This window comes from Taeniopygia guttata, chromosome 2 (genome assembly GCF_048771995.1).
Source record: "Taeniopygia guttata chromosome 2, bTaeGut7.mat, whole genome shotgun sequence".
NCBI classification, from domain to species: Eukaryota; Metazoa; Chordata; class Aves; order Passeriformes; family Estrildidae; genus Taeniopygia; species Taeniopygia guttata.
Genome location: NC_133026.1, coordinates 9,133,389 through 9,158,306, shown reverse-complemented (window position 1 = coordinate 9,158,306; position 24,918 = coordinate 9,133,389). Strand labels below are relative to the sequence as shown.

General features: G+C 41.2%; 1 protein-coding gene across 2 annotated transcripts in view; it reads left to right on the top strand.

Moving 5' to 3' along the window:
• Positions 1-9,562, top strand: part of PTPRN2 (protein tyrosine phosphatase receptor type N2) — a 667,249-nt gene extending 657,687 nt beyond the window's left edge. For both annotated transcript variants that reach the window (XM_032747124.3, XM_072925319.1), the window contains 2 exons: positions 259-332; positions 4,926-9,562. In XM_032747124.3, the coding sequence (XP_032603015.3) occupies positions 259-332; positions 4,926-4,997 (146 nt within the window). In that variant the 3' untranslated portion in view covers positions 4,998-9,562. The remainder of the gene's footprint in view (positions 1-258; positions 333-4,925) is intronic.
• The last annotated feature ends 15,356 nt before the right edge of the window (positions 9,563-24,918 follow it).

The window sequence follows — 24,918 nt, the reverse complement described above, 5'->3', positions numbered from 1 at the left end:
TGCTCTGGTGCAGAGACATTTTTAAGAATTTGTTTTTCTCTGGTTTCTCTTGAATTAATGTTAGTAAAAGGTGCCCCAACCTCTTATTTTTCTATATGAAGACAAAAATTGCAGCTGCCTGCCAAGTCTGCTGAGAGATGGATGTAATAATTTTCAATTGGACTGTTAGCCCAAAGGGAACCCGATAGCAAGAGATTGACAGATGCAGCATGGATTATCTTGTGCTCTGAACTCAGCCCAATTTGTGGTTTGTTGCAGGTGCTAAAGAGATTGATATTGCTGCTACCCTGGAGCACTTGAGGGACCAGAGACCAGGCATGGTCCAGACAAAGGTACTGTCAATAAATCCACTGGGATTTTAAATACATTAAAGGTCTTTCACAGTAGTTGTTTTCATGACAGAAGAGAAAGGGTATGACCTAATTTAACGCAGGTCGCTTGCTGATTACTCTGTTTGGCTCCCTACCAACTGAGGTTTATTTATGCTGAAGATTTATCTGGGTTACTTTCTTTGGTGTTTACTGTTCTTTCTTGTAACATCTCCAGCATCTATCTTAATTATCATATATGAAGGGCAGTCAAGACAACAGTCTATGCTAAAGCCTGCTCAAGAAAATGTGCATTTGAAAGAATGTTCTTGCTTTCATCCTGAACTATGGATTATTTTCTTAGAGTATCTGTGCTTAACTGTGCATGTAATATTTTTTTTAAAGCTTCTACTCATTAAAGAGAATGTAACTGCTGCATTTGATATTTTTTGCTGAAAAAAAAATATCTCAGAAGTTTTGAATTAAAGGAAATACATTTTGCAGGGAATCAAGTAATGTTTAATATCTTCAAATGGAGGAGCTTGCATCAGCCTTTATGGATGTAACATGGCAACTATATTTTTACACTTTGGTGAGATGAATGCCTTATTCTCAAATTCCTGTCAGCTGTAATAGTTTTGACATTTTTCCACAATGTAAAACTTTTAAACATAGAAGCTGATGGTGCAATTCTAGTACCTTAAATTAGAAATGAAACTTTCTGTTGTTAACAAGTCTAGTGATGTATGGAATGATATTGTGGGATATATGCCACAAGTTAAGAGCTGCAAATATGACAATAAAAAAAATCTTTCATGGTATGAAGGTGAAATAAATCTGTTTATGGCCTTATAAAATATCAAATGATAGTTATAGTCCCAAACTGAGTAACAAGAGCAATGTGACAGCCCTGTGTCTTGGCCAGGCTGGAATTGATATGAAATTCTGCAGTGAATTGAAATTGCTGAGGGGCAAAGGTGAAATAAATGTGTGTTGCAGGAATCATTGGTTCATAATTTTTCCTGAATCTCTTCCCAATCATGTTATTTCCCACTAATAATAGGGGAAAGTACTGCTGAAAAACACTTGGGGAATGTTAATTATTATTTACCAATTAAATAAGTGCATAAAAAATAAAGATGAGCAGTCAAATCTAACTAATCTTTATCTGCAAGGAGGACATAAAATTGCACAAGTCTTTTTCTGCTTTGATTATTCCAACTGGAACAAAAGGCAAATAGCACACAGTATCCAGTGTCATATATATTTACTCTGAGGTAAGATGCAAATCCTGGACTACTCTGCAAATGCATTCAAAATATGTAGCAGCTCTGTGGCAACATAGAGCTCAGATTATAGTTTCCTTTTCAGGGTACAGAAATTATGGCTTGTTGCCTTCAACAAAAGAATAAAACATCGCTCCAGAACCAAAGAATGAGGTTATATGAACAACTTCTCCTACTTAGCTCACCAATAGTTACCTGAATTCCATGAAAATCTCCCTCAAGACATGTTTTTTCCCTCCAAACGTTTGTCTGGAAGAGCTCCAGAAAACAAATGTATCCTGTGTTTTCATCCAGAATGAAAAATTTTCTCAGGATATTGCTTATCTCTTCTCTTGCTCCTTCTTCCATCATTGTCATTTTCTCAAAACCACCCAAATCACTTATTCAAGCTAATGTCTTGCAAATTATAAATATCTGGTTACATGCTAGCAATGCATAATCCCCAGAGAATTTTTCTGATGGATTTAAACAAACCCCTGTGCTTTCCCAACTGAATACAAATGAGGAATATTAGACTCTAGGAGTAATTTAAAACGATGGATTAAAAGTCAGGTTAGAAATGCCAATTACAGAATATCCCTAGGCAAAATAAACACCAACTTCCTTCAGCAATGTTATTTTGTTTCCAGCAGGCAGCGCTCCACCTTTCCAATAGGCATGGGAAAGATTTGTTTGCACAATTTTGTCTTCTGGAAGGGATCTTTAATTCAGAAGCACTGTATATAATAAATTGAAATGAAATTATCATAACAGCATTCTGCATTTCTAAGAAGCATAATAGAGGATTTGTGGGTTTGTTGGATTTTTTTTTTCCAGGGGAAATGTAAAATAGAATTGATATGTCACATATGAGAGGAAAAAGTAATGAAGGACGAAGTGTATTCTCTGTGATAGGAAAAAGATATATTTCTTTTTTTTTTTTTCCTGTCTCCTATATCCTCTCACAATCTATAATATTAGATAGATTCCTTACTTTGTTATATATGCTACATGAACCTGGGAATTTTTATTTGTAGACTTAATGAAACATATCCATAGTTACTTTTTATTAAGTATATTCTTGTCACCTCTACATTATAGCTGAACTGAGACCACAGAATGTCTGTCCAGCTGCATTTTCTAAGCAAAGCTAGATATTAAAATTCATCTCCAGGCAGTCTTGTACATGCAAATAAAATATGTGAATGGCAGTGTAGCTGTACAAAACAACAAACCGAGCTCCTTTAAAAATTACTGACATTAATTTGCTGTAACTGCAGTTGTCCTCATGGAAAAGTGTGGAAGGTGTGGGAAGACTTTTCCTGGGAGGGTGGTGATGCACATGGGTGGAAGCTGCACTCCCTGCCTTTCACCTGGCTGTGTTATGCAGAAGGATGGGGGGGAAGAGCTCAGCTGGCCATCCCTGACAGGCCATGTCCCCACATATCTCATTTCTGCTCTCCTGTCCCTTTGCAGTGAGTTCTGAGCTCTGGCTGTGCAGATTATTCTCTGCAAATTGTTTTGTCTCAGTCATTAAGGTCACACTGCCTGTTGCTCAGTCCCTGGGTAAAGCAGACACTTCCTCAGGCTTTTTGAGCTGGTGCAAGCATCCAGTTTGGTTCTGCCCCAAAATGGCCCATATATGCCCTCTCTGACACTGCTGCTCTCCAGCTTCCCTCACACACTCATTGTGCTCCAGTTAAAATACAGCTGATGCTCCTGGATGGCCCCATCTTTCCCAGAGTTTCCTTTAATTGCAGAGACCTTAGACAGAGCAGGGAGCCTTAGGCAGTCTTGCACACCATCTTCAGTGCCTGCTGAGGATGAGTCCTACTCTTCAGGGTGAATTGATGTCTGATTAAAAGCTGTTGGCTGCAGTCCAGCAAGTGTACATGGCTGCCACTTTGACAGCAACAAGCAGACAGCAAAATTCTTGAATGGCAGTGTCGCTGAGAAATTATTCTGTTTTATTCTGCTTTTTCTGCTCTGGCACTGTGCCCATCATTGCTTCTCTGAAGCATCTCCACATGGGAGCTGACTGCAGTTGGGTAAGACAAGGCAGAGAAGACTGGCACTGGATTGCAGGAATTAAGAGTCAGCTGCCTTTCTGAACTATGAGTTGTACATCTGTAGTTTGTTCTTTCATCCTTCCTGAACCTTTCTGCAGTAAAATGAAACACTATGGAAAATTAATGTTATTGGTTCAGTGATCACTTTTGGGGGTGGCTGTGTTCTGTAACAGCCCCTGGCAGCCCCATCTGAGATGCCAGAGGTACAGACCTCCAGTTTTCTAATGGGAGACACAGACAGTGTCCCAGCAGTGATCTTGGGCTGCTTTGCAGGGTGCATCTCAAACCTGCATCATCAGAGTCGATTCCTCAGCAGCTCTTGGCCCCAGCTGGCTTAAGCCTCTGGAGTACTTCCAGAAAATCCAATAACTTCTCCACAGTCCTCATCTGGTGTCTTTGATTTGCCTATATTTTGAGAAAACCTTCCACTGGAAAGTCTCAAACTCCAAATCACCTTGTCAGCTATTTCAGTAAGCTAAATTACTGAGAAAAAAAAAATCACTTGCTTGGAAAATGCAACACCTGTTAACCATGAGGATTTAAAACTGCTTTGTCCTTCTGTAGGAGTACACAGTTCAAGAGTGTGTTAGGGTTGCATTTAGAAGAAGTAGCCATTCATGGCTGTGTCCCTCACACCTCTGCCAACCCAGGACAGAAGCTGGTAAATAATTTTGGTGTTGAGGTTACAGTAAAGCAGAGAAAAGCCTTCCCAAGTATTTCTTATATAGGAGTGGTCTTAACAAAATTGAGTAATTTCTGAGTGTGGAATGGACATTAAAAAGAGAGGTTCAAGAAGATCAATGACAGGTAAGCCAAAAACCAGATATTGTTCTATATAATAGATATCAGGGGAGGAGATATGTATTTTAGATTCTTTCAACTAGAAACAGTTCTGAGAAAAGCCAAAGTCTCTGCTTTACAGCATCTCACTTACTTCATATTTCAATAATATATTGAGTTCCCATCTGTGTCAGAAGGAAATGGTTGGTGATCAGCTACTCCCAAGCCTTTCTGACCATGCAATGGCAATATATCACTGTGCCCCAACAGCTTGGGCTCTGCTGCTAACATTTTTCTCCATTAAAATTACTCCAGCTTCAAGATGCTGTCAAACATCAATACTCCCAGAACATTTTGTTCCTTTCCATTGCAGTGTACAGTTCGCCGTGCATATTCGTATTTTTAACAATGTCTTGAGGACATTCAGCTGCAGAATAGAGCACCAGGCTTTGTGGAAAGTGTTTTGTTTTATTATTCAGGGTGTGCATTTGTTCTCTCCACAGGAGCAGTTTGAGTTTGCTTTGACAGCGGTGGCAGAGGAAGTGAATGCAATACTCAAGGCCCTTCCCCAGTGAGCAGCTCAGTCTCCTGAAGGTTCCTGCAGAATCCATCCCTCGTTTTCCTCATCCTCAGTCCCTGTGAATGTTCTTGGAAACCGTGACCTGACCTTAACTGTGTATCTTCTGTTGTAACCACATAGTGATAGGGTCCTTACAAACTGCTTTAGCTGGTAAAAGTTCAACAGTTAAAATGTGTATTCTGTTTTTTTGGGGTTTTAAACAATTTTTTAAAAGTACATCAAAGCCTCGGATTAAGTGACAGAACAATTCATCTAATTCCTCCTACATCCTTGAAGCCCTGAATGTCACACTTTGAAAGCACACATTAATGTTCTTAATAGCAAATATACAATATTGTGGGTAATTAGTGCAGTCGATATAGTCTCAGAAAACAGTGTTCTGTTATATTTTTTAACTTCTCCAAAGCTAAATAAGAGTGAGGGCTGAAGAGGATGGTGATTGTTCCCATACAGTGCCAAGCTGAAGCATGAAACAGTGCTGTGGGTGTGAGCAAACACAGGTCCAGACTCTGGCAAGAAGAGCTTACACCTTCTCATGCCAGGCTTTGGCAAGCAAATGTTTTCTTAACTGTTGTTTACTTTTCAGCTTTGTGCCATGAGAGGCACAAAATCTGAACTATGAGTAAAAGAGGCTTGCATGGTTGTTGCAACTGGGGAGAAAACATGTTGGTCACATTAATGGGAATCCAGGGAAAAATGAGCACAACTCATGTACCTGGCATGACAGCACAGAAGAGGAGAGCATAGGCTCCCCTCAGGTGATGGGAAAGGTCCTGTCAGCAGTCAGGTAATTGTCTGGAGCTGTTATGGAAAGAGATTGTTGGTTTTATGGGATTACTGAGGAAGAAAATGGGATTCTCCCCTTTATATCTTTGCATTTCCCTCTGTAAAGCTCCGCTGTGCCATCCATTTTAGCCAGGAAAGTGTATTTCTGTAAAAGCCTGGCTGAAGAAGAAATCTCCAATCTGCATTTTACGACTCTCATCGAGTTTGTCTGATCCAGGCATTTGTTGCAGCTCTCTGCAGAGGCTTTGCTCACTCCTTGTTCTGCAGGACACCTATTTGAACTGAGCATGAAGGGGTAAAGCAGCACAAAGATTGAATTTCAGAGATTCATGTGTTCTCAAAAGCCTAATGCCTACTGTTGCAAAGTACTGCTAAAATATGTCTGTAAATGGTTTGGATATGCAATCTTGCTTCTGTGATTTCACAGGTTTAGTTGTGGCACTCTTCTAAAGGAATTTACATTATTGATAGAAAGTACTCTGATATGTTTGAATGAAGGGCCTGAGACTAAAATTATTGAAGGCACCTAAGTGATCTAAGCTATTCATTTCATTCTCAAAAGTGAATACTTGGATGCTTTTTCATCTGCTATCCTACATCTCCGTGGTGCAAGAATCTGGGGTGCTTTTCCCCCAAAATCTTATGAGTATTGTGTGCTTGAAACCGTATTAGGCTAATTGTTTAACTTCAACACTGGAAAATATATCATTGAATTTAATTTGGGAAGGGGAGCTTTCATAAACTTCTAATCAGTGAAATGTTAAAAATAACAGTATCACACAGTTTTGCTGGCACAGAGGTGATGAGCATCAGTCAAAATCAACCATGTTGCAATTTTGTGTTGTAGGTGTGGGTATTGGTGATTTCTTCTTTTTAGCAATTAAAGAGTTCCTTAAAATAAAAAACAAAAAAGAAAATAAAAAAAGCAGAAGGCTTGTTACTTTTTGCCATACATTTTTGTATGCTTTACTTGATATATGCTGTTGCTTAATTTGTGCATCCCATCACTGTAGCAGTGCAGAGCAGTTACTGCAGATGCCATCATCCTCTTAAGTACACATACTGTACATTAAGCCACATGTTTATTTTATGACCTAAGCATTTTAGAGCTTTCCTAGCAATAACTAAAAAAAACTAATGGAGTATAAATGAGAAAATTGCCTTTTTTATTTGATAATCTAGGTTTACCAGGATTCTTTTATTACTTTAGCTAACACAAAATTTCAGATCAGGGCAGATGAGATCAGTTTGAGCTGTATCAGCAAGTGTTTGAAGTAGATTTACTGTGAGCCACGTACTGGAGCTTTCTGAAAATACAGGTGTATGCAAACAAACTGTCCAAAGAATCAAAACTGGGGCATCATAAGTCAAGCCCTCTGATTACTGGGTGAAATGATTTTCCAGTGTTAGATGCTGTGCCATCACCCACTGCCAGTGGGCTAATGGGGTTTTACCACAGATTTCTGCCCTGGGATTCATTAGTGTTTGCCTCCTTACTGTCCCTGTGCATACCACAAACATGACTGACGAGCCTTTCGTTGCACTTCAGGAATATTTTTTAATTGTTCTTTTGCAAATATTTGCATTTCATAATAGCAATTTCAGGGTGATCCCTATTAATTCACAAGCAGCTGAGTGTGGGACTTGATGCTTCAGAGTTTATTTAGAGTAGATTAGAGGGCATTAATCTTCCCAAGGCTAATGGGGCAGGAATGTATTGTTTTATTCATCTTTGTAGAGCAGAAAGATGCAGTCTTATTCAGAGGGTTAGAGTATCTCCCACTGACCGTCATCGACAATCCTGTTATTTCAGCCATGTTTTGTACAGTTCTTCCACAAAGAGGTGCAAGGCTTATTCTGTTGACTGTAAACAACCACACAGAATGTTTCATCTGTGCATAGCACACTGTTCACACCTCTCAATTAATGCCCTGCTTCTGGGGGTGGTAATCTGCTGCAGGGTCAATTAGTGAAATGCAGGTTTCAGTTGCACCAGAGCAATCTAGAGGGATCTGACTATCCATTTCCCAGGAAGATGCCAAAGCCATGGATGAAGCCACAGAGATGGATTTTCCATGCAGGGCAGGAATTTATTTTCACTGCAGTTATCTTAATCCTTGTGATCTGGTGAAGGATGTCATTCAGGCCACCCCCAGTCACTTGCACTAGACGTGGGGTGCACCCCATGTTCACTGTCAGGTTGAGCTGAGCTTCTGCCTGAACACTGGGATCACCTGGGAGCTCAGAGTCAAATGAGACCCACCATCCTTCTCTGTTCAATTTTCTGCTGATCTTTAGTAAACTCATTTCCATTGAAGCTGGGTCTGGTGCCTGACTTGGCCACAAACAGCACGTGTTTGATATTGGATATGCTTACATTCTTGACAAACTGAGTGTACAGGTTCTGTTTGTGTGCTTGAACCTTTAAATGACATTTTAGGTGGTGACCTGCAGGAGGGCAGTTTAACCTCACTGCTCAGAGGCAGAAATCCCTGTTTTCTCCAAGGCAGCACACACAGCTGCTGTCCCTGAGCAGGGCAGGGATCTGACCAGAGCCCTGCTGGTGCAGTCAGTGTGTCCAGATAGGAGAGACAGAAAGGTGGCTGTCACCAGAGCTAATGCGTCACAGGAGCCAAAGCACAGTTGCTCTCTCCAGCCTTCACATGGGCTGGGAGTTAGAGGAATGGAGAGGCAGGGCAGCACCATTCCCCAGATCCCAGATCCTCGAGGTTCAGCCCGAGGCACAGGGCTGAACAGCAGTGTGGGGTTTGCTGTTGGCTGCAGCTGTTCAGGTGTGACCTGTAACCATTGCTGTTGGCCACTGTCATGGGACCTGCTGCAGCCCAGGTAACTCCCATCCCAGTGGAAGTCCTTGGCCAGGAATGAATTTCAGCAGAAAATCACAAATCCAAATCAATCCAGTAGCAAAACAAGCCAGATTATTTTTATAGAAGCTACTAAATGTTTAACACATTTCAAAATATTTTTAGAATCTACTCCCATGACTAAACCTTGTCCCTGTCTCCAGCATGCATGCAGAACCAATCCCATCCATTCCCAGGGGAATGACAGCTATAGTACCTGTAAGGAGTTCATGCTTTATTAGTCAAGTGGAACATTAATAAAACCTGGCCCACTTCATAATTTCCAGAATAGTCATTAATTTAAAAAACTGTTTATTGGAACAGAAAACAAGTATTTGATTAGCTTTGTTACAGAACAATAGCTCTCCTCATTTTTATTCTGCATATTTTATTCTTTCTTTAGAAAATTCTCTTAAGAAGCATTTGAGATAATTCGCTTTTTAAAACTGTACAGTTTCTATGGTTTTGCTTTTTAAATGAGAGTACACTTTGTAGATTTGATTATTATATTTTTCTGTTAATATTACATTGGGCATTACAAAAGCATTCCCCACCACAGTGAAAAGAAAGTGATCCTGTTGGTTTATTGTAAAAGAAAAAAATAATTAAAACAAAATTGCAGAGCTGTGGCATACTCAATCCAATTAGAGCATGACTCTTTACTACTTTTCATTTACCACATGAGAAAAAAAATAGTTACACCAGCAAGATTTCATTTGAAGCTGTTCATGCATGCTGTTTGTACTGTATTTGATGGCATAATATTGTTTTGTTTACAACCTTTTCTTTCTCGTCATTCTATTATATTCTTTATATGTATATAGTTAAAAAAAAAAAAAAGATTATACAAAGTATTTTGTTCTACCTCTGTAAAAATCATATTTGTGAATAAAGTCACGTTGTCTGTGGAGTATGGTATTGTGAATACAGCATTAACAGCTGGTGCTTTGCTTTTATTTGGGGGGTGGGAGCAGTGCCGGTGTCTCTTGCTGGAGGGGTGGGGTCTGACTATCCAAGGTGGGAACAGGAGGCTCACAGGGAGGGGCACAAATTCCCTGCTGAAGACTTGGATATGCACATTTCATCTGCTCTGAAAAGAGATTTCAGCCAGCTCTGGCTCAGGTGTGTGGCCCTTAATACTGCACCTTACACGATTTTGATTGAGAGAGGTTCCTGTGTTCAGGCCGAAAGTGAAGCAGCCAAAAGAATCACTAAATTCCAGGGATCCTCCTTGTACTGCCAGGAAGTGGAAAAAGATCACCTAGGGCCTGTGCCACAGAGTGTACAAGTTAACAAACAGATCAAATGGAACCTGCTTTCAGGAAAATTAAAGGCAGGAAAATGTTTTTTTGGGAAGGCTGGTGGATCACACCATCACAAAATGGCCAAGGATTTATAGTTTTAAAATAGTAGCAGTTCATAGGAGTATTTAAATGGGTAAAAGAAACTTCTCACTGTTATATTAAATAAGGCTAAGAGAAATAAAGTATAAGGGTACCACAGAAACACAGCTTTAAATAAAGGGTCTTTTTCTGGGGTATAGGAAATAATTTTCCCATGAGCACTGTCCTTTATATGAAGGTTTTGGATCTTCCCATTAAATACATACTGTTAGCCGTCTTTGGGTTTAGACAGCCCTGGCATGGCAGTTTTCATGGTCCTGTGTTATGTGTTGAAATTTCACTTGTGTTTTGAAGAAGACTTAAAATATGTTTTCCATTAACCTGGAAATCACTAGAAAAACATAAACAGAAACCTAAAGTGATCCTGGTCCAGCTCGCTTCCTTCCCATCAGAATAATCGCATTTTACATTTTCTTAACCTTGTTTATGCATGTTTTAATATCTGTGCCTTTTTCAGTGTAAGAAGGTGACTTTCATCTTGGAAGCAAAATATATGCACCATTACAGCTATTTTCCTGTTGTGTAATTTAGGAGGTCTTTCATCTCCAAGACAGCTTTCTGAAAACTCTGGTAACATCAGATGGAGGACAAAAAGAGAAATGTGTTTAACTGTATCAATACTGGAGCATTGTGAATCTTCTAGGGGGAACCAAAGCCACCAGTTGTGCATCATTCATTCATGCAGGCAGTGCTGCTCTGGCCTCACACTGCACAGGTGCACACAGCTGTAAAAACAAGTGCTGATGGGACTGGTATTCCTGGTTTTGGACACTGAGCAAAGAACTGCACAGCCACAGGGAGGGGTGGCAGGTAGGCTGGGTTTATGTGTGCTTGAAACAACTGAGTCCTTGGGGAAATTCTTCTTAGGTCAAAAATTAATTTCTCCCCTTGAGAGTGTACCAGTTAACCCCCCACATGTAGGTAAATCAACAATACAGATAAAGGACTCAATGTGGATGAACAATCTGGGAATTCAGACTTTTTAAGGTTTGGGCTATTTGGCTGATATACTGCACTGTCCCAGATTTTTCCTGCAGTAGCTTTGGTCACACTTCTCAAAGATACAGGAATGTGTTGCTCCCATAATTTCCAGCATATAGTACAGATGGGATTCATCTTAACCAGCCTCTGAGCAGCTTTTCATGGGCTTCCACAAACCACCCACTCATCATAAGCTTCCTCTGCGGTCAATAAAGGAAAACAGAGCATTTTTAGAGTGGGAATTACTTGGTTTGGCTTCCACTTCACCATGAGGTGATTCATCCTATTCACCCCATACTCTGAAACAGGGAACATCAAAATTTTACTATGTGCCAAGTACAAAAGCATCTCATTTCTATATTTTAATCCTATTCCCTCAAAACTGCATTGGATCACTTGTAAGAAAAAGAGAAATTATTTCTGATTTTATAGACCTTGAATTTATAGACATCCTTATCCTATTCCTCCTTCATTTCTCCTGTTCCATAGGAAAGATTCATATCCCCTCTTACAGAAGATGTCCTGTGCCTTGATCAGCTTTGCTACCCTTCACCTTAACTTGTCCAATTCTATTTGTACTACACTCCGAGGTACACAGGGGCCAGGTTGTGGTCCAGTGTCACAGTGATGGTTTTAGATATTTTAAATATTTTCCTCTTCTTTGGAATGTCTAATATTTTGTTGCCCTTCACTGCTGACCATTGAGGTTCTGCCCACAGACACTCATTCACAGCAGCACCAAATGCTTTTCTTCAGGTCGTCTTTATATCTTTATTGTTAAGAAGTATTTAATTATATAAATTACTTTATCTCCAGTAATTTCATCTGCCATCCTCACAGTCCTACAGTATCACAAGGTCTCTCCATGACACTTCACAGCTACATTTGTTTTTATAATAATAGATAATAGAGTGTGTGTCATTCACAATCTGCCACCTCTCCCTTTTTCCTATTGTTTAAAGTGGGGAATCACCATCACTATAAAAACTGTCCCTTTCTTCACAACATGTTTCTTAACTTTTAATCCTTCATTAACCCACAAAAAACTTCCCCCTCATGCAATTGCAACTCAGTTTCTGTAAGAACCTTTCATGAGACAGCTTTTGCCAAATGCTTTTAGGAAAGCCAAATACAAAATTATCACACACATCATTGAACTGACTGATTTTTTTTTTCAAGTCTTTTAGGAGGCTTTTGCAACACAACGTGACCCTGCAAAAGCCTTGTTGCTTCTTCCTCCTCTTTACACCATCACTTATGCAGGATCTAGACACAGGGGTGTGGATGCTGCTTATAGAGTAGGACACAATAAAATAGCTTTGATATCCTTTTGGAATCAGTAGAGAGCTACTGGGTGGGCTAAAAATGGAGCTGGGGAGCTCAGCTAGTGCAACCCCCATTCAACACAGCACTTGGAGCACATAGCTCAGGATCATTCCCAGGCACTTTTGAGTATCTCCAGAGATGCAGACTCCTCTGGGTCCTCTTTGTGAAAAATATCTTTTGAAGATCTCATTGAAATTTCTCTTGATGCTGATTGATTGATTGCCAAAAGGAGATCCCTTGTGCAGACAAATCCCTCTGTAGGTTCCATCACCAAGGTTGTCATTGTAGAGCACAACTCAGGCAAGCAGCACACATGGAAGGATTTATAAATAAATTCTTAATCCATGAGCTGAATCCCACCCTCTGGGCAGGATTCAGTGCTTGCTGCTGAGTGGTTGATGTCACTGCAGATGCTGTGGGTCCCCTGCCCACCCTGCAGCACTCCTGCCAAATGGCTGAATCTGAGCTCTTGCTTGTTTGCCAGCCCTGTGCTGGTGGCTGAAATCTCCTGAAGTGCCTCAAATAATGTTGGATGCTTACATTCAGGGATCTGAGTCCCACATCATGTGTCTAGTAGTTGGATTCTGTATCTTCTACCAAAATGTAAGGTATGGGAGGGAATTTGACAGGACAGCAGCTTCCCAGATAACCCACCAGTCCAAAAGAGGCAGCAGCTTCTGAAAACCCTAATTTTGCTGTCAGAACTGGATTCAAGGCAGGGCTGTGACTTCAGCAGCATTACCTGATGTGTGCCAAGCCCGGGGAACGAGCTGCTGCAATGACCACAGCAGGGCACAGCTGGAGAGCTGCCCTTGTGCTGGGTAGCACTAAAAGGCTTTGTGTACCTCACAGCCAGTGACAGCATTGTGTGGGACCAGAGGCACTGTTGCTTTCCAACACAAGAGGGCAAGAAAGGGAAAAAAGCCAAAAGCACGAGTTCACACAAAACAAAACCCAGTGTACAGCAGTGCTCCATTAGCACTTGTTTCTAAATGTGGCATCCATTTCCTTCTTGCAGGAAGTCTGCTCCGTTTTCCAACAGGTTCCATTTGTACTGTCCAAGTTAGAAATGTTTGTTCCTGAAGGTGGATATTACAATAGAGAGCATCAGCAAGAGCAGTTCTTGAGGTGTTCCTGATGCTACACCTGAGCTATTGAGCAGAAGCCAAAGTGGACCCACAGCTTTGTGATCCTGATAAAAGCATTGCCAAGGCTGAAAGGAAAACAAAGCTCTGATAAGTGGCTGAAAGGAAAAAACAAACTTCCACTTTTTCCAGAAAAACCTTTTGATTCTTTAGACATTATTTCCATAAGCAGTGCTTATGACACAATGCTTTTTGAAAAGGGAGATTGATTTAACATCTGGTGTGTCTAGCTGTGCATGGTTGAAGGAGCTGGGTAAGTGACCTCACTCAGGTGTTCTTTGCAGAACAGAAGGTCTTTGACATTGACTTTCTCATCTGTTCTAGTCTTCATTCTAATAAGACATGGTATTTTCATTATATTTTATTTAAATATGGTAATATAGAAGCTGGAGTAACAAGCTGGGATCTGCTAGGGTTAATCTGAAATTAATTACCTTTCTGCCCATGCCATATATTTCCATTACAAAGACCCTCAAGACAGGCAACCCAGCCAAACTGTGTTCCTAAGCAGTTAGGTAGGATTTGGCTTTCCTTACAGTTACAGCACTAAATGCTGAGCTTTTTGAAGAAATACTTTGATTGTGTTTGCTAAGTTAAATTACCTTTATTTTTTTTTCTCTGCAGTTCAGAGAATAAAGACACTATAACAACATGATGAGCTAATGAGCTGACTTGGGAAATAAAACATTTCTTGATGCCTTACTGGCTCACAGACATCCAGGTATTTTGTTCTGGAAGATTTTGTTATGGCTCTGTTTGCTGAACCAGACCCTTGTTGGATTCTCAGTTATGCCAAATTCCTGCCCTGCTCGACTTCCACCTCCTTTGTCCTCCATGGCCAAGAGGCCAGATGGAGATGAATGTATTTTGTAGCTGGTCCCCCTCTGACATGAGGATGTGAGGCACAAGAATAGAATCTTGCAGGAAAGATGTGGGCGCTTGCTCTGCAGCAGAGAGCTTAGAGCAGAGGTTCCTGTATCATCACCAAGGAATGGAAAGGATGGACATCCTTGTAGTGATCTGCCAGAGCTGTCATCTCATTGCTGAGCAAGTTCCTGTCTCTGATAATCTTGTTCTTCTCAGTAAAAAAAGAACACATTTCTTGCCAGTGTTGTAGGTATTTATCCAGGAAGATCTTCACAGACCTTCCTTTTAGCTGCATCTAACTTTCTTTTCTGTAAGTTGCCATCACAACATCTAAGTTCACAGAACCATATAAATGTCCAGAAAGGTTCTTTTTTTGGCAGAATTCTGGCTTGAAAAAGCTTATTCAATTCTCTCTGATTTCTAGTCCTGTAAAAGCAGGACTCGTGTAAATGACAGACACAAGCAGCCCTGCCCTACATAACCAATGCTGAACCCCCCTCCTAAAGTAGCCTCCTGTAACTATATATACAAACCTAGCTGCATCTGACCAATGTGAGTCACTGAGACCATCCCATTTTAAATGTTTCTTCAGAATAGATGGCTGATGCTGCACAAGTTACACTATTTCTAATGTATGTCAATTAATTAACAATTTAATGCTGGCTGAAAATGCCATTATAGCTTTTACTTTTGGCTTCTGTGAAAGCTCATTTAATATTATTAAGTATTTTAAGTCAGGGAAAAGTAATTTAATTACTTGTCTGAGTTTCCCTTTAATGCCCAGTGAGATATAGAGGGTTGTGCAAGAAGGAAGGAAGCATAAGGATAAACTTGAAAAACTTCTGCCTATATTCAGGGTGAGGGAATGCACTGGCAGGTTAAACCTTCCAGGAGACAAGAGGTGAGAGCACAGCAGTGTACAACTAACAGATATTTTTCTAAACCCTTTAATAAGTATTTACTTATACACTTTCCTCTCCCCATACCATCTGCTCCCCTACCCTTCAGTAAGTAATGTAAGTATAGAAGGTGGGATTTGCTTCCTCTAATCCAAACAACTAAAAATTAAGTAGTAGTCCCAGATAATCCTTTCAGCTTCCTTCCAAATCAGCAGAGAGAAAGAAACAGTAGTAAATTACTTAACCCAGAATTATCTGTGGGATAAGAGCAGAAAAATACCATTCCCAGTGGAAAATACAGGCTGGGCAGGCAGGCAGGCCATTACTGAATAGCCTCCCTTGCAGGAGGAAAGCATCATGAGATGTGGAAGGACTCCCACCTGGCCACGGGCTTTAGGTCTCCCCTCAAAGCTGCAATTCCCCAGCGTGTCCAGGCCCTGAGCAGGGTCTCTGCATCTCATGGGAATGCCAAAAGGCAGCTGCTAGACCCAGCTCCCACAGATCCTCACTGCTGTGCCAGGACTGCAGCACAAAGCTGAGAGTGAGGATTGCCCCTGCATAGGCCAGATTTGTGTGAGGATTATGACTAACTGGCACTTTGAAGTAGGGGGAAAAAAAGACATCTGTTTTTCTTTTTTAGCTAGAGACTATAAAACCAATACCAGATAGTGTTCCAGGACGTAGGTCTGCCCCTTGTACTGAGACACAGGTTTGCTCTTCAGCCATCTTCACCCTTAAATTCACTAGTTACCCACAGTGAGAGTGAAGGTGGTGGGCAGCAGCTCTGGGATCCTGAACCAGAGTGGAGAAGCTGCCCTGGCATGGTGTGAAGTGGCTCAGGAATAGATGGGGATGGAAGGCAAAAACTGTCTTCAGCAAAGTTTGAAGCCATCTGGGGGGTTTTGTTGCCATATGGGTTAGCACTGGGCTCATGCCAGAGAAGCAGAATCACCTCCAGGCCCACAGTCCAGCCTCCTTTTCACCATGTTTCAGCCAAAATTTCACTCTTATTCAACCTTGTGGTGAAGGATAGGGGAGCGTGTTGCACTCACTTCGTGCCCAAGTTGAGTCAATGAAGGAGCTTTTGTGCAGTAACAGAATAAGCAGCTCCTGGTCCGAGAAGGGATAAAGGTATGGGTTTTCCATTGTAACTGTGGTCTTTCCTGACCCCAAAGGCTCTGAGACCTGACAGCAGCCCTTGAGCAGAAGAGGGTTGGAGCTGAACAATGGTCTGCCCTCTTACAGCACCAAACACAGAAGGAAGGAGAGACCAGCACCAAGGAAGCTGAGCAGGGATTTCTTTCCCTGCCTCACCTCAGCATGAGATATGCTGACAGTGGCATCATTTTGTAAATGAAAAGATCTTTTTCCCCTAGAGAGAGGGGCATAAATTCATTAGCTAAGCAAAGGGCTCAGAGGTGAATCATGACAGGTCTGGTAATTTGATAAAAAGAAATGTTTCCTTATTAAAATACAAATGGAAACTTTATTATTGTTATTTTAAAATCCCGTCTGCCCCACTGAAAGGCCAGCAGGAAAAGGATATGCTAAAGATTTCTTTTTTTTTTTTTTGGCTCTGGGAAAAAGTGAGCTATGGACAGAGGGAATAGGAGAGGTTTGCACTTTTCACCTGTCTGGTCTGGAGACTTTATTGCTCCTATTCCTTAAGTTCTTTCATGTCTGCCAGGCTACAATAATCCAATCTATTTTCCTTTCATATTTGACTTAAAATCAGAAGTTTTGCTGTCTCTGAACATCTTCTGGAACTTAAAGGGCAACCAAATGAGTCTGTAGTGCCTTGCTAACTTTCTCTCTGATTTTTTTTTCCTATGCTTTGTTTATTTTTGGAAATGCATTCTGTTGACCAGTTGCAACTAATAGGACTGTGCCTCTGACTTTTGGCTGCAATTTTGCTAACACAGTCTATGGACCATACCTTGCAACAGATGTTTATCTGTGCAACTATCTCTGGAGCTGTTTTAGAGAGATATATATCTCACACAGATCTAGACATAAATAAACTACAGCAGAAAAAAAAAAAAAGGAGAATAAATAAGAGCACAGGACAGCCAACAGATGGATAAATGTCCCTCCAGACATTTGTGCTGGATAAAATAGTACCACAGCACTCCTACCAGACACATGTTCACTTATTCATGGTTGGACAGATGTAATTTTTGGTGTAGGAGATCCAACCCTTCACTATCACGTTGGCTGTGCTGGGATCTGGGCGTTATTCTGGATCTGCTGGCATCCCCACACCCAGCTGGCAGCAGGGCCTCTCCCACCAGTCCCCCCCAGTGATTCCACCAACACAAGGTGGTTCTAAGTGGTAGGAAACTGAAAATCTGATAGAAGGGTAAAAGCTGGAAAAGTCATGGGTTGAGATAAAGACATTTCAACTGGTAAAGCAAAAGCCACACAAAGAATTCATTTACCACTTCCCATGGGCAGGCAGGTGTTCAGCCATTCCCAGGAAAGCAGTGCTCCATCACATATAGCAGTGACTTGGGAAGAAAAACCATCATTCCAAATGTTCTCCACTCCCTCCTCTTCCCTCTCTTTCTGTACTGAGCATGATGCCATATGGTGTGGGACACCCCTTGGCCCAGCTGGGGTCAGCTGTCCTGGCTCTGTTTCCTTCCAGCATCTTGTGCACCTCCAGCCACCTTTGCTGGCAGGGTGATATGAGAAGCAGAAAAGGCCTTGGCTCTGTGTTTAGCCCTGCTCAGGAATGACAAAAAAATCTCTACGTTATCAAAGCTGTTTTCAGCATAAATCCAAAACACAGCCTCATTCTAGAAACTGTGAAGAAATTTAACTCTATCCCAGACAAAATCAGCATAGTGATACACCATCCTCCCTTTAATTCATTGCCTGACAGATGCATTTACTGGGAATTTCTATTGAATTCCTTATTTTTCTGAACATTTAAGAGAAGGTTTGGGTCTCACTACAGTACTCAATGCCTTTGGAGGAGGCAGGACAAAGGGCTTTATTATTCCATATCCAATCCTGACACTGCCTTGTCCCACAGAAGGGTGGTTAAGGGTTCTACCCCTACACAGCCATTCCACATTACAGGGCAGGTTTGGGACTCTGGACTCTTCTGTCCCACCAGCCCCTGCCTGGGCTGACATCCCCCATGCTTCAGTCACTGGGGCAGTCCTTTCCACGTTTACTGGGACAGCCTGGGCTTGCACATGCTACTTCCTTTGTAGCCAACACTTGGAAAGTCCCCCCTGCTGCCTCCAGGGAGCAAAGTCCTCCACCTGAAGAGCAGGGAAGGGAGAACTTTTAATAAGGCTGACAGGACACTGCCCTGACAGTGGATTGCCCATCTCCCAGGGCAATCCACTCTCCTCCACTGGCTGTTCTGTGGGAGGTGTTCCCACCAGCTTCTTCATGGGTCTCAATTAGCAGCCTGAAGTTATTTGCTCATCAGTAGTTAAATGCTAGACCCTGTAACAAAGCCAACCTGCTCCCATGGTGGCAGAGGGAGCCGAGATCTCACCTGCAGTATTTAACCCAGACATCAAATTTTGTGGGAGCACTGCTCCTCTCTCAGAGGGAGGTGAGCCTGGGCATGTCCCTGCCAAACCCCTGACCAGGTCATATTGGCTTGGCCAGCCTCAGTCCACCCCCAGGGAGTGCAGGAGCGAGTGCAGCAGCTACACTGCTGGTTATTAGAGTAAGAGAATGAATAATTTTCACAGATTCAGTTAGGAGATTTCAGACAAATTGCTGAGACATATCAAGTGTACGTGATGGAAGACTAAAAGGTGAAACTCCGAAAACATGAAATTATTCTTGCTCTTAGCTCCCCTGGGCCTTATCCAGAAAATGCTTAACTTGGCTTTTCCATATAGCACCATTCAGGAACAATGTTCACAGCGTGTTGTATAGAGCTGGGTCTTTATTTTATCCATCTGCATTTCTCCTCTAATTTATTGACTTCTCCAGTTCTGATGATTAGGTCAGGCAGTGTCACATGCTTCAAGTACTGAGGCCAATTAACACTCTTTCTGGGTGACCAGGATTGCTGATCGATTAAGCTGCTCCATCCCACTGAGATTCCTTGCTGTTGCAAAGGCAGGCACACGGTCACATAAAATACATTGAAATAGAATTAATGAAAAGGCAGGCCTGAATGACAGCCAAGATGGGTTTTTTATTTTATTTCTGGAAGGAACCTAAGGAGGGGTTTATTGGACTCCTCTTCCCAGCAGTTGCAAAGAAAAAAAGAACTGTTATTAAAAGAAAGCTTTCTGGGGAGGGGGGAAGGAAAATGGATAGAAACAGCTAAAATAATATCTGAACAAAATAACCCTGTTCCTCCTAGAAAATAGTGAAAGTGGTAAATCATAGCAATAATAAAATTGAGGCTTTTTCTAAAAGATATACACATTTAGCATACTCCCATCTACCCAGGAAAGATGTATTTTTAAACAATATTCAAAAGCTGTACAGCTCATGTTCCTCAATTTTTTAATATATCTACATGAAAATGAAATTAACTGGGTACAGCAAGGTACATGACCTTGGAATGCTGTGCTAACAGTATTTTTTTTGGACAAAAAACATTCCAGCTTGCATGATGTTAAGAGGGGCAAGAGTCTGCTGGATATCCCTGCACTAGGCAATGAGGGTGGGGAAGAAATGGAGAGGGGGTTTTGCTGCTGGAGGTGACTCTCTGCCCACATGGTACTCTCTGGCAGTGGATCAGACCAGCCTGATCTGCCACCAGAGACACCCCTTGGACATTGATTCAATTTTTTCTCACTTTCAGACAGAGTAGCTTAAAAAGCAATCCACATCATTGCATAAAAAGCAAACTCTCATCATTTTCTCTGGCTGAATACATCAGAAGAGCACTGGGCATTTGCAGAACTAACACTTCAATGCAAGTGAAACTTGAATGAATAGCAGCATTAACTACCAGCCTGCATCAGAATCATTGGCTTGTCAAACAGTCTGGGTTGGAAAGAGCCTTTAAAAGCCCGTCCCCACTGCAATAAGCAGGGATAACTTCAACTAGATCAGGCTGCTCTGAAAGCCTGTACAACCTGACCTTTCATGTTTCCAGGCATGGGGCATCAACCACATCTCTGAGCAACCTGTGCCAGTGTTTCTCCACACTTACCATAAAAAAATTATTCTTTATGTCAAATCTAAATCTACCCTTATTTTTTAAAATCATTACCTCTTCTCCTGTCACTGCAGACCCTGATAAGCCTCTGTCCTCATCTTTCTTTTATCCCCCTTTAGGTACTGAAAGGAGCTCTAAAATCCTCCTGAAACGTTCTCTTCTCCAGGCTGAACAACCCCAGCTCTCTCAGTCTGTCTTTGTAGGAGAGGTGCTCCAACCCTCTGATCATTTTTGTGGGCTCCTCTGGACTCACTCCAACAGGTCCATGTCTCTCTGAGGCCGGGGACCCCCAAACTGGACACAACACTCCAGGGGGAATCTCACAAGAGCAGAGCAGAAGTATTTACCTGGGGCAGCCATGATGATGTCCCAGCTCAGGTTAGCACCTTCTGGACCAGGCACAAACCCACCAGAAGCTTTCTCCAAAGAGTAAAGCCTAACTGTACAAGAGGCATGATGGAAGGAGGAAAATTATTGCTTTAGTTGAAGGTAATATAGAAAACTTGTAGAGGTTCCTGGGCTGAGAGACTGCCTTTGTGTGGCAGAACATCTTTAAAACAAGGTCCTGTTTATAGTCTTGACCCCTCATCCTGGAATTTTCATGCATGGCAAATCCTGTCTCAGCCAGGCTGTGCATATGCAGAGTATTCTGTTAGCATCACTACAGATTTGGATACAAACAGACCCACAGAGAACATTGTGGAAATGGGATTGCACTCTCTCCAAACCTTCTCTTGGGTATGTGCATGATTTCCCCTGTGATCTGTACCTTCTGGCTCCTTGGGCTGGATGGTCTCTAATGCCAGTCAATTCATCAGCTTTCTGCAAAAAGAGAGTAATTTTGGAAAGCTGAAACATGGTCTTAATTAACACGCTATTGTGGTTAATCTGTTTTACCAATCCCTTAATGCAGAGAATCAATAGTTACAGACATCAAAGTTGATGAGTTTCCTCACAGGAAAAGAAAAATCTATAAAACATAGATGGTTACACTTCTCAAAGCTGCAAATTAAAAACAATGAGTTTCACTAAACCTTACACCAAGGTGAAAGCTGCTGATACTTTAAATAAGCCTGGGCTTATTTATTTATTTACTTTAAATAAGCTGGCTCCTGGACCAAAATTATTGTACAGCCCTTTGAGCAGCAGGAAGACTGAGACAACTGCCTTCACAACCTTCACAACCTTCATAACCTTCATAACAAGTCATGTACTGAGCTTGAATGGCACCTCAGTACATGACTTGGTGGATTTGCAAAAGTAATATTTTTCTTAGTACATTCCAACCAAATGGCTGTGGTATTGATCTAAATACAACAAATATTCCAGACTTGTTGAGAAAATTTACCAGGCACAGTATTACATGGTTTTACAGGACTACAGTGATTGATGAAGGCCAACTGTGAATAATAAGATACTTAACTGCCAAAAAAATTCTATGTCATGGAGTATAATATTGTTTCGCTTCACAGTATGCAAGAAAGTTGTATCTTTGCAACTATTTGACATCTTTAATATTCTACAGACTGAGAAAACCTCAGAGACTTAGCTAAATTCAACCTGCCCTGGAGGAGTGGAAACCCAGTCACTGGGGGCAAGAGCTTTGTCCATCTTTGCAGTGATTCTTATGGTCTAGCTAAGATAAACAGCTCTCAAATTCATCATCTGTATAGGGTTTGCTCCCTTGCTTCTGGCAGATATGGCCACATTACTTAGTGAAATATTTTTAAATGTTTTCTCATAGCAGATTTGATGCAAAAAGAAACTTCTGCCAACCTTCACAAAGGTATGCAGGAACTGAGGTTTACTATCTATGTCTAATCACATATAATTTTACACTTAAATTTTATTTAAGTATTTTACATTTTAGCTCTTCTAAAAAAGACTAAAACAATACCCATACTCCTCAGACAATCTGAATATTGGAGCATTTACTGTAGGGAGGAGTTGTAGTTCTGGATCTGGGGATGCAACCATCCATTGAAAAGAAAATTGTATTTTCAGTGCCAAAGTTTTGCTGCATTCCTTGTAGCCTCCCTGTGTTAAAAGTTCTATTGGGTACTTACAGCTTAGAAAAGAAGACTTAATCTGGTAGGTTTTTTTATGGGTATTCAGTGGGACACAAGGAGATTTATGGTGCCTTTCCTTGGACATTTGTCAGTGGCATGAATCCCTTTTGGTGTGAAATCACAAGATCAGAGCACATTTACCATAAATATCTGGGGTTGTAGCAAGCAGAGGTCTTTCTTATGTTAGATACTTCTCACATAGATATACTGAAACTTTCTAGCCTTTAAAGATTTTATATTTTCCTTGGAGAATAAATTTTACAGAGCTGCCTAAAAGCTAACCAAGAGCTGAGTGCAGAGCATTGGGTAAGTGTAGTAGTCAATCCCTTCTCAGAAAAGCTTTTGCAATTTCAAATACCTTGTTTAAGCCTTTTTTTTTTTTTTTTTCCCAGCTGTTGCTGTTTGAACATGGCTTTCAGTGAGGAAGATAAGCAAACAGGTACCTTCTCTGCAAAGGAACAGCAGTTTTGGAGGTGTTAGAACCTCTGGGAAAATAGCAGAGTTCATGGCTGGAATTTTTGCTGATACCCCTGGGGCATTCAAGTAACAAAGTTTTAGTGCTTGACTGCCTGGAAGTCACTCAGGGTGAGCAAGGTGCAACACCACAAATGTGGGTATCAAAGTAGACCCCTCATTGCACATCTCCTGTTATGGCAGCTTCTGTGGCAGAAACATTCTCTCCCAAATTTCTAGTAAATCCTGACTGCTCTCAGCCTGAGTTGGTGATTTTTCAGCTTTTGAGTAGGACCTTCCCAGTGTGGTCAGTTTTTCTGGACTTGTATAAACACTCTGGCTTTGGTGAATCTTCAGCCTCATGTGCCTTGATCCACAATGATATTTCCTGTGCTCCCACCAAGACTGATGTCATCATGACAGCATCTGAACAGGGAGTCCCAATGGTCTAGCTCAAGGGACTGTGTAGTCACTGGGGGATTTACAGATGTCCAAAGTGAAAAAAAAAAAAAAAAAAAAAACAAACAAAAAAAAATAGTTAAGTACCATTCCTCCTGGCACTAAGCAACCAAATTCCCAAAGGATTTTTGTAAAGCATCTCTCATAATATCCATCCCTTCATCTGATTAAAACCCCTTCTTTGTTTAAAAATAAGTCTTGAATCCTTTCAGTTTTCTAAAAATATTCACACTTTTAGTTGAGATGCTGCTAATTGGTGACAACTTTGTATTCTGTGTCTTACTCATTTCTCATCAAATGTAAGAGTCAGGCTTCACTGATTCTTTATGCTGGTGTTAAAAGCTTTAGACATTGGATGCACCGTCCCTGCTTTATGAAAAACAGAGCTTGTTTGGGTTTTTTTTTCCCCTTAATAAGCATGAAATTTTGAAGGTCATCTCCTCCTAAGGCTTCTGACCTGCCTTACTATTACAGTTTTCATATGTTTCTGTTCTCTTTCTCTGGCATCCTCTTTATAACAACTGTGAGAATAAGCTGTTTATGTTTAAGGTCTGCTGGTGAAACAAAGTCACGTCCATGAATAATTGAGCCCAAATCCAGGGCTATAATCTATGTGGGCAGGATGCAGATCCATTAATTCCATTAGGAGTCTGTGTGTAGGACAATCCTGTGAACAAACTCAGGGAAATCAATGATTTCTGGTGAGTTAAATTCATTGATAGGAAGAGGACTTGCATATGGAATGTGACAGAACATATAAGATGAGATTCTGGCACTGTCCATGGCAGGGATGGGAGTTTTGAGTCAGTAGTTTAGATTCCACACATGGCTTGCTGTTTTCCTCCCTCTAAATTTTACAGGCATGCAATTATTTGTACAAGTAGGACAGGACTGGCAAATTCAATAAGGCAAGTTTTTGATAAAGGTCTTTGGCTAATTTAGTGCCAGACTTGAAAAAAAAAAATGTACAGCCTTAGGTTGTTGAGATTAATGAAGTGGATTCTGGAGGTGTCCTGAACTGGATGCATTAACAAAATAAGCCAAGAAAGCACCAGCAGACAAATCAAGCAAAATGCTTGACTTAGGAACTCCAGCAACTACAGAGCTCACTGAGGAGCCAGAAGTAAATAAAGCCACAGTAAAATAGGGATGCAATGGGCTTCTAATTGCTCTGGGCTGAGCACATACAGAGCACTCTACATGGAAAGAGAGAGAAAATGGGAAATCCCTCTAGAAGGTGCCAGGCTGACGTTGCCTCGGTACAGTAGAGCAAGCCATCTCCTATTATCACTTCCATCTCTCATGCTGCGTTTTTTAGTGTGATAAAGAATTAGGTTTAGCAAATTAGGTAAGGGAAAGGGAATTTGGAAATGGCATCCCCAGTGATTGATGATGCTAATAAGTGTTGTGTCAAGGAGATCCCCTTCCCCCATCACACAGGACACATCCACACACAGCCTTCTTTGCACACTGCCTGAACAGAAACGTCACTGCATTCTACATATATCAAGCTAT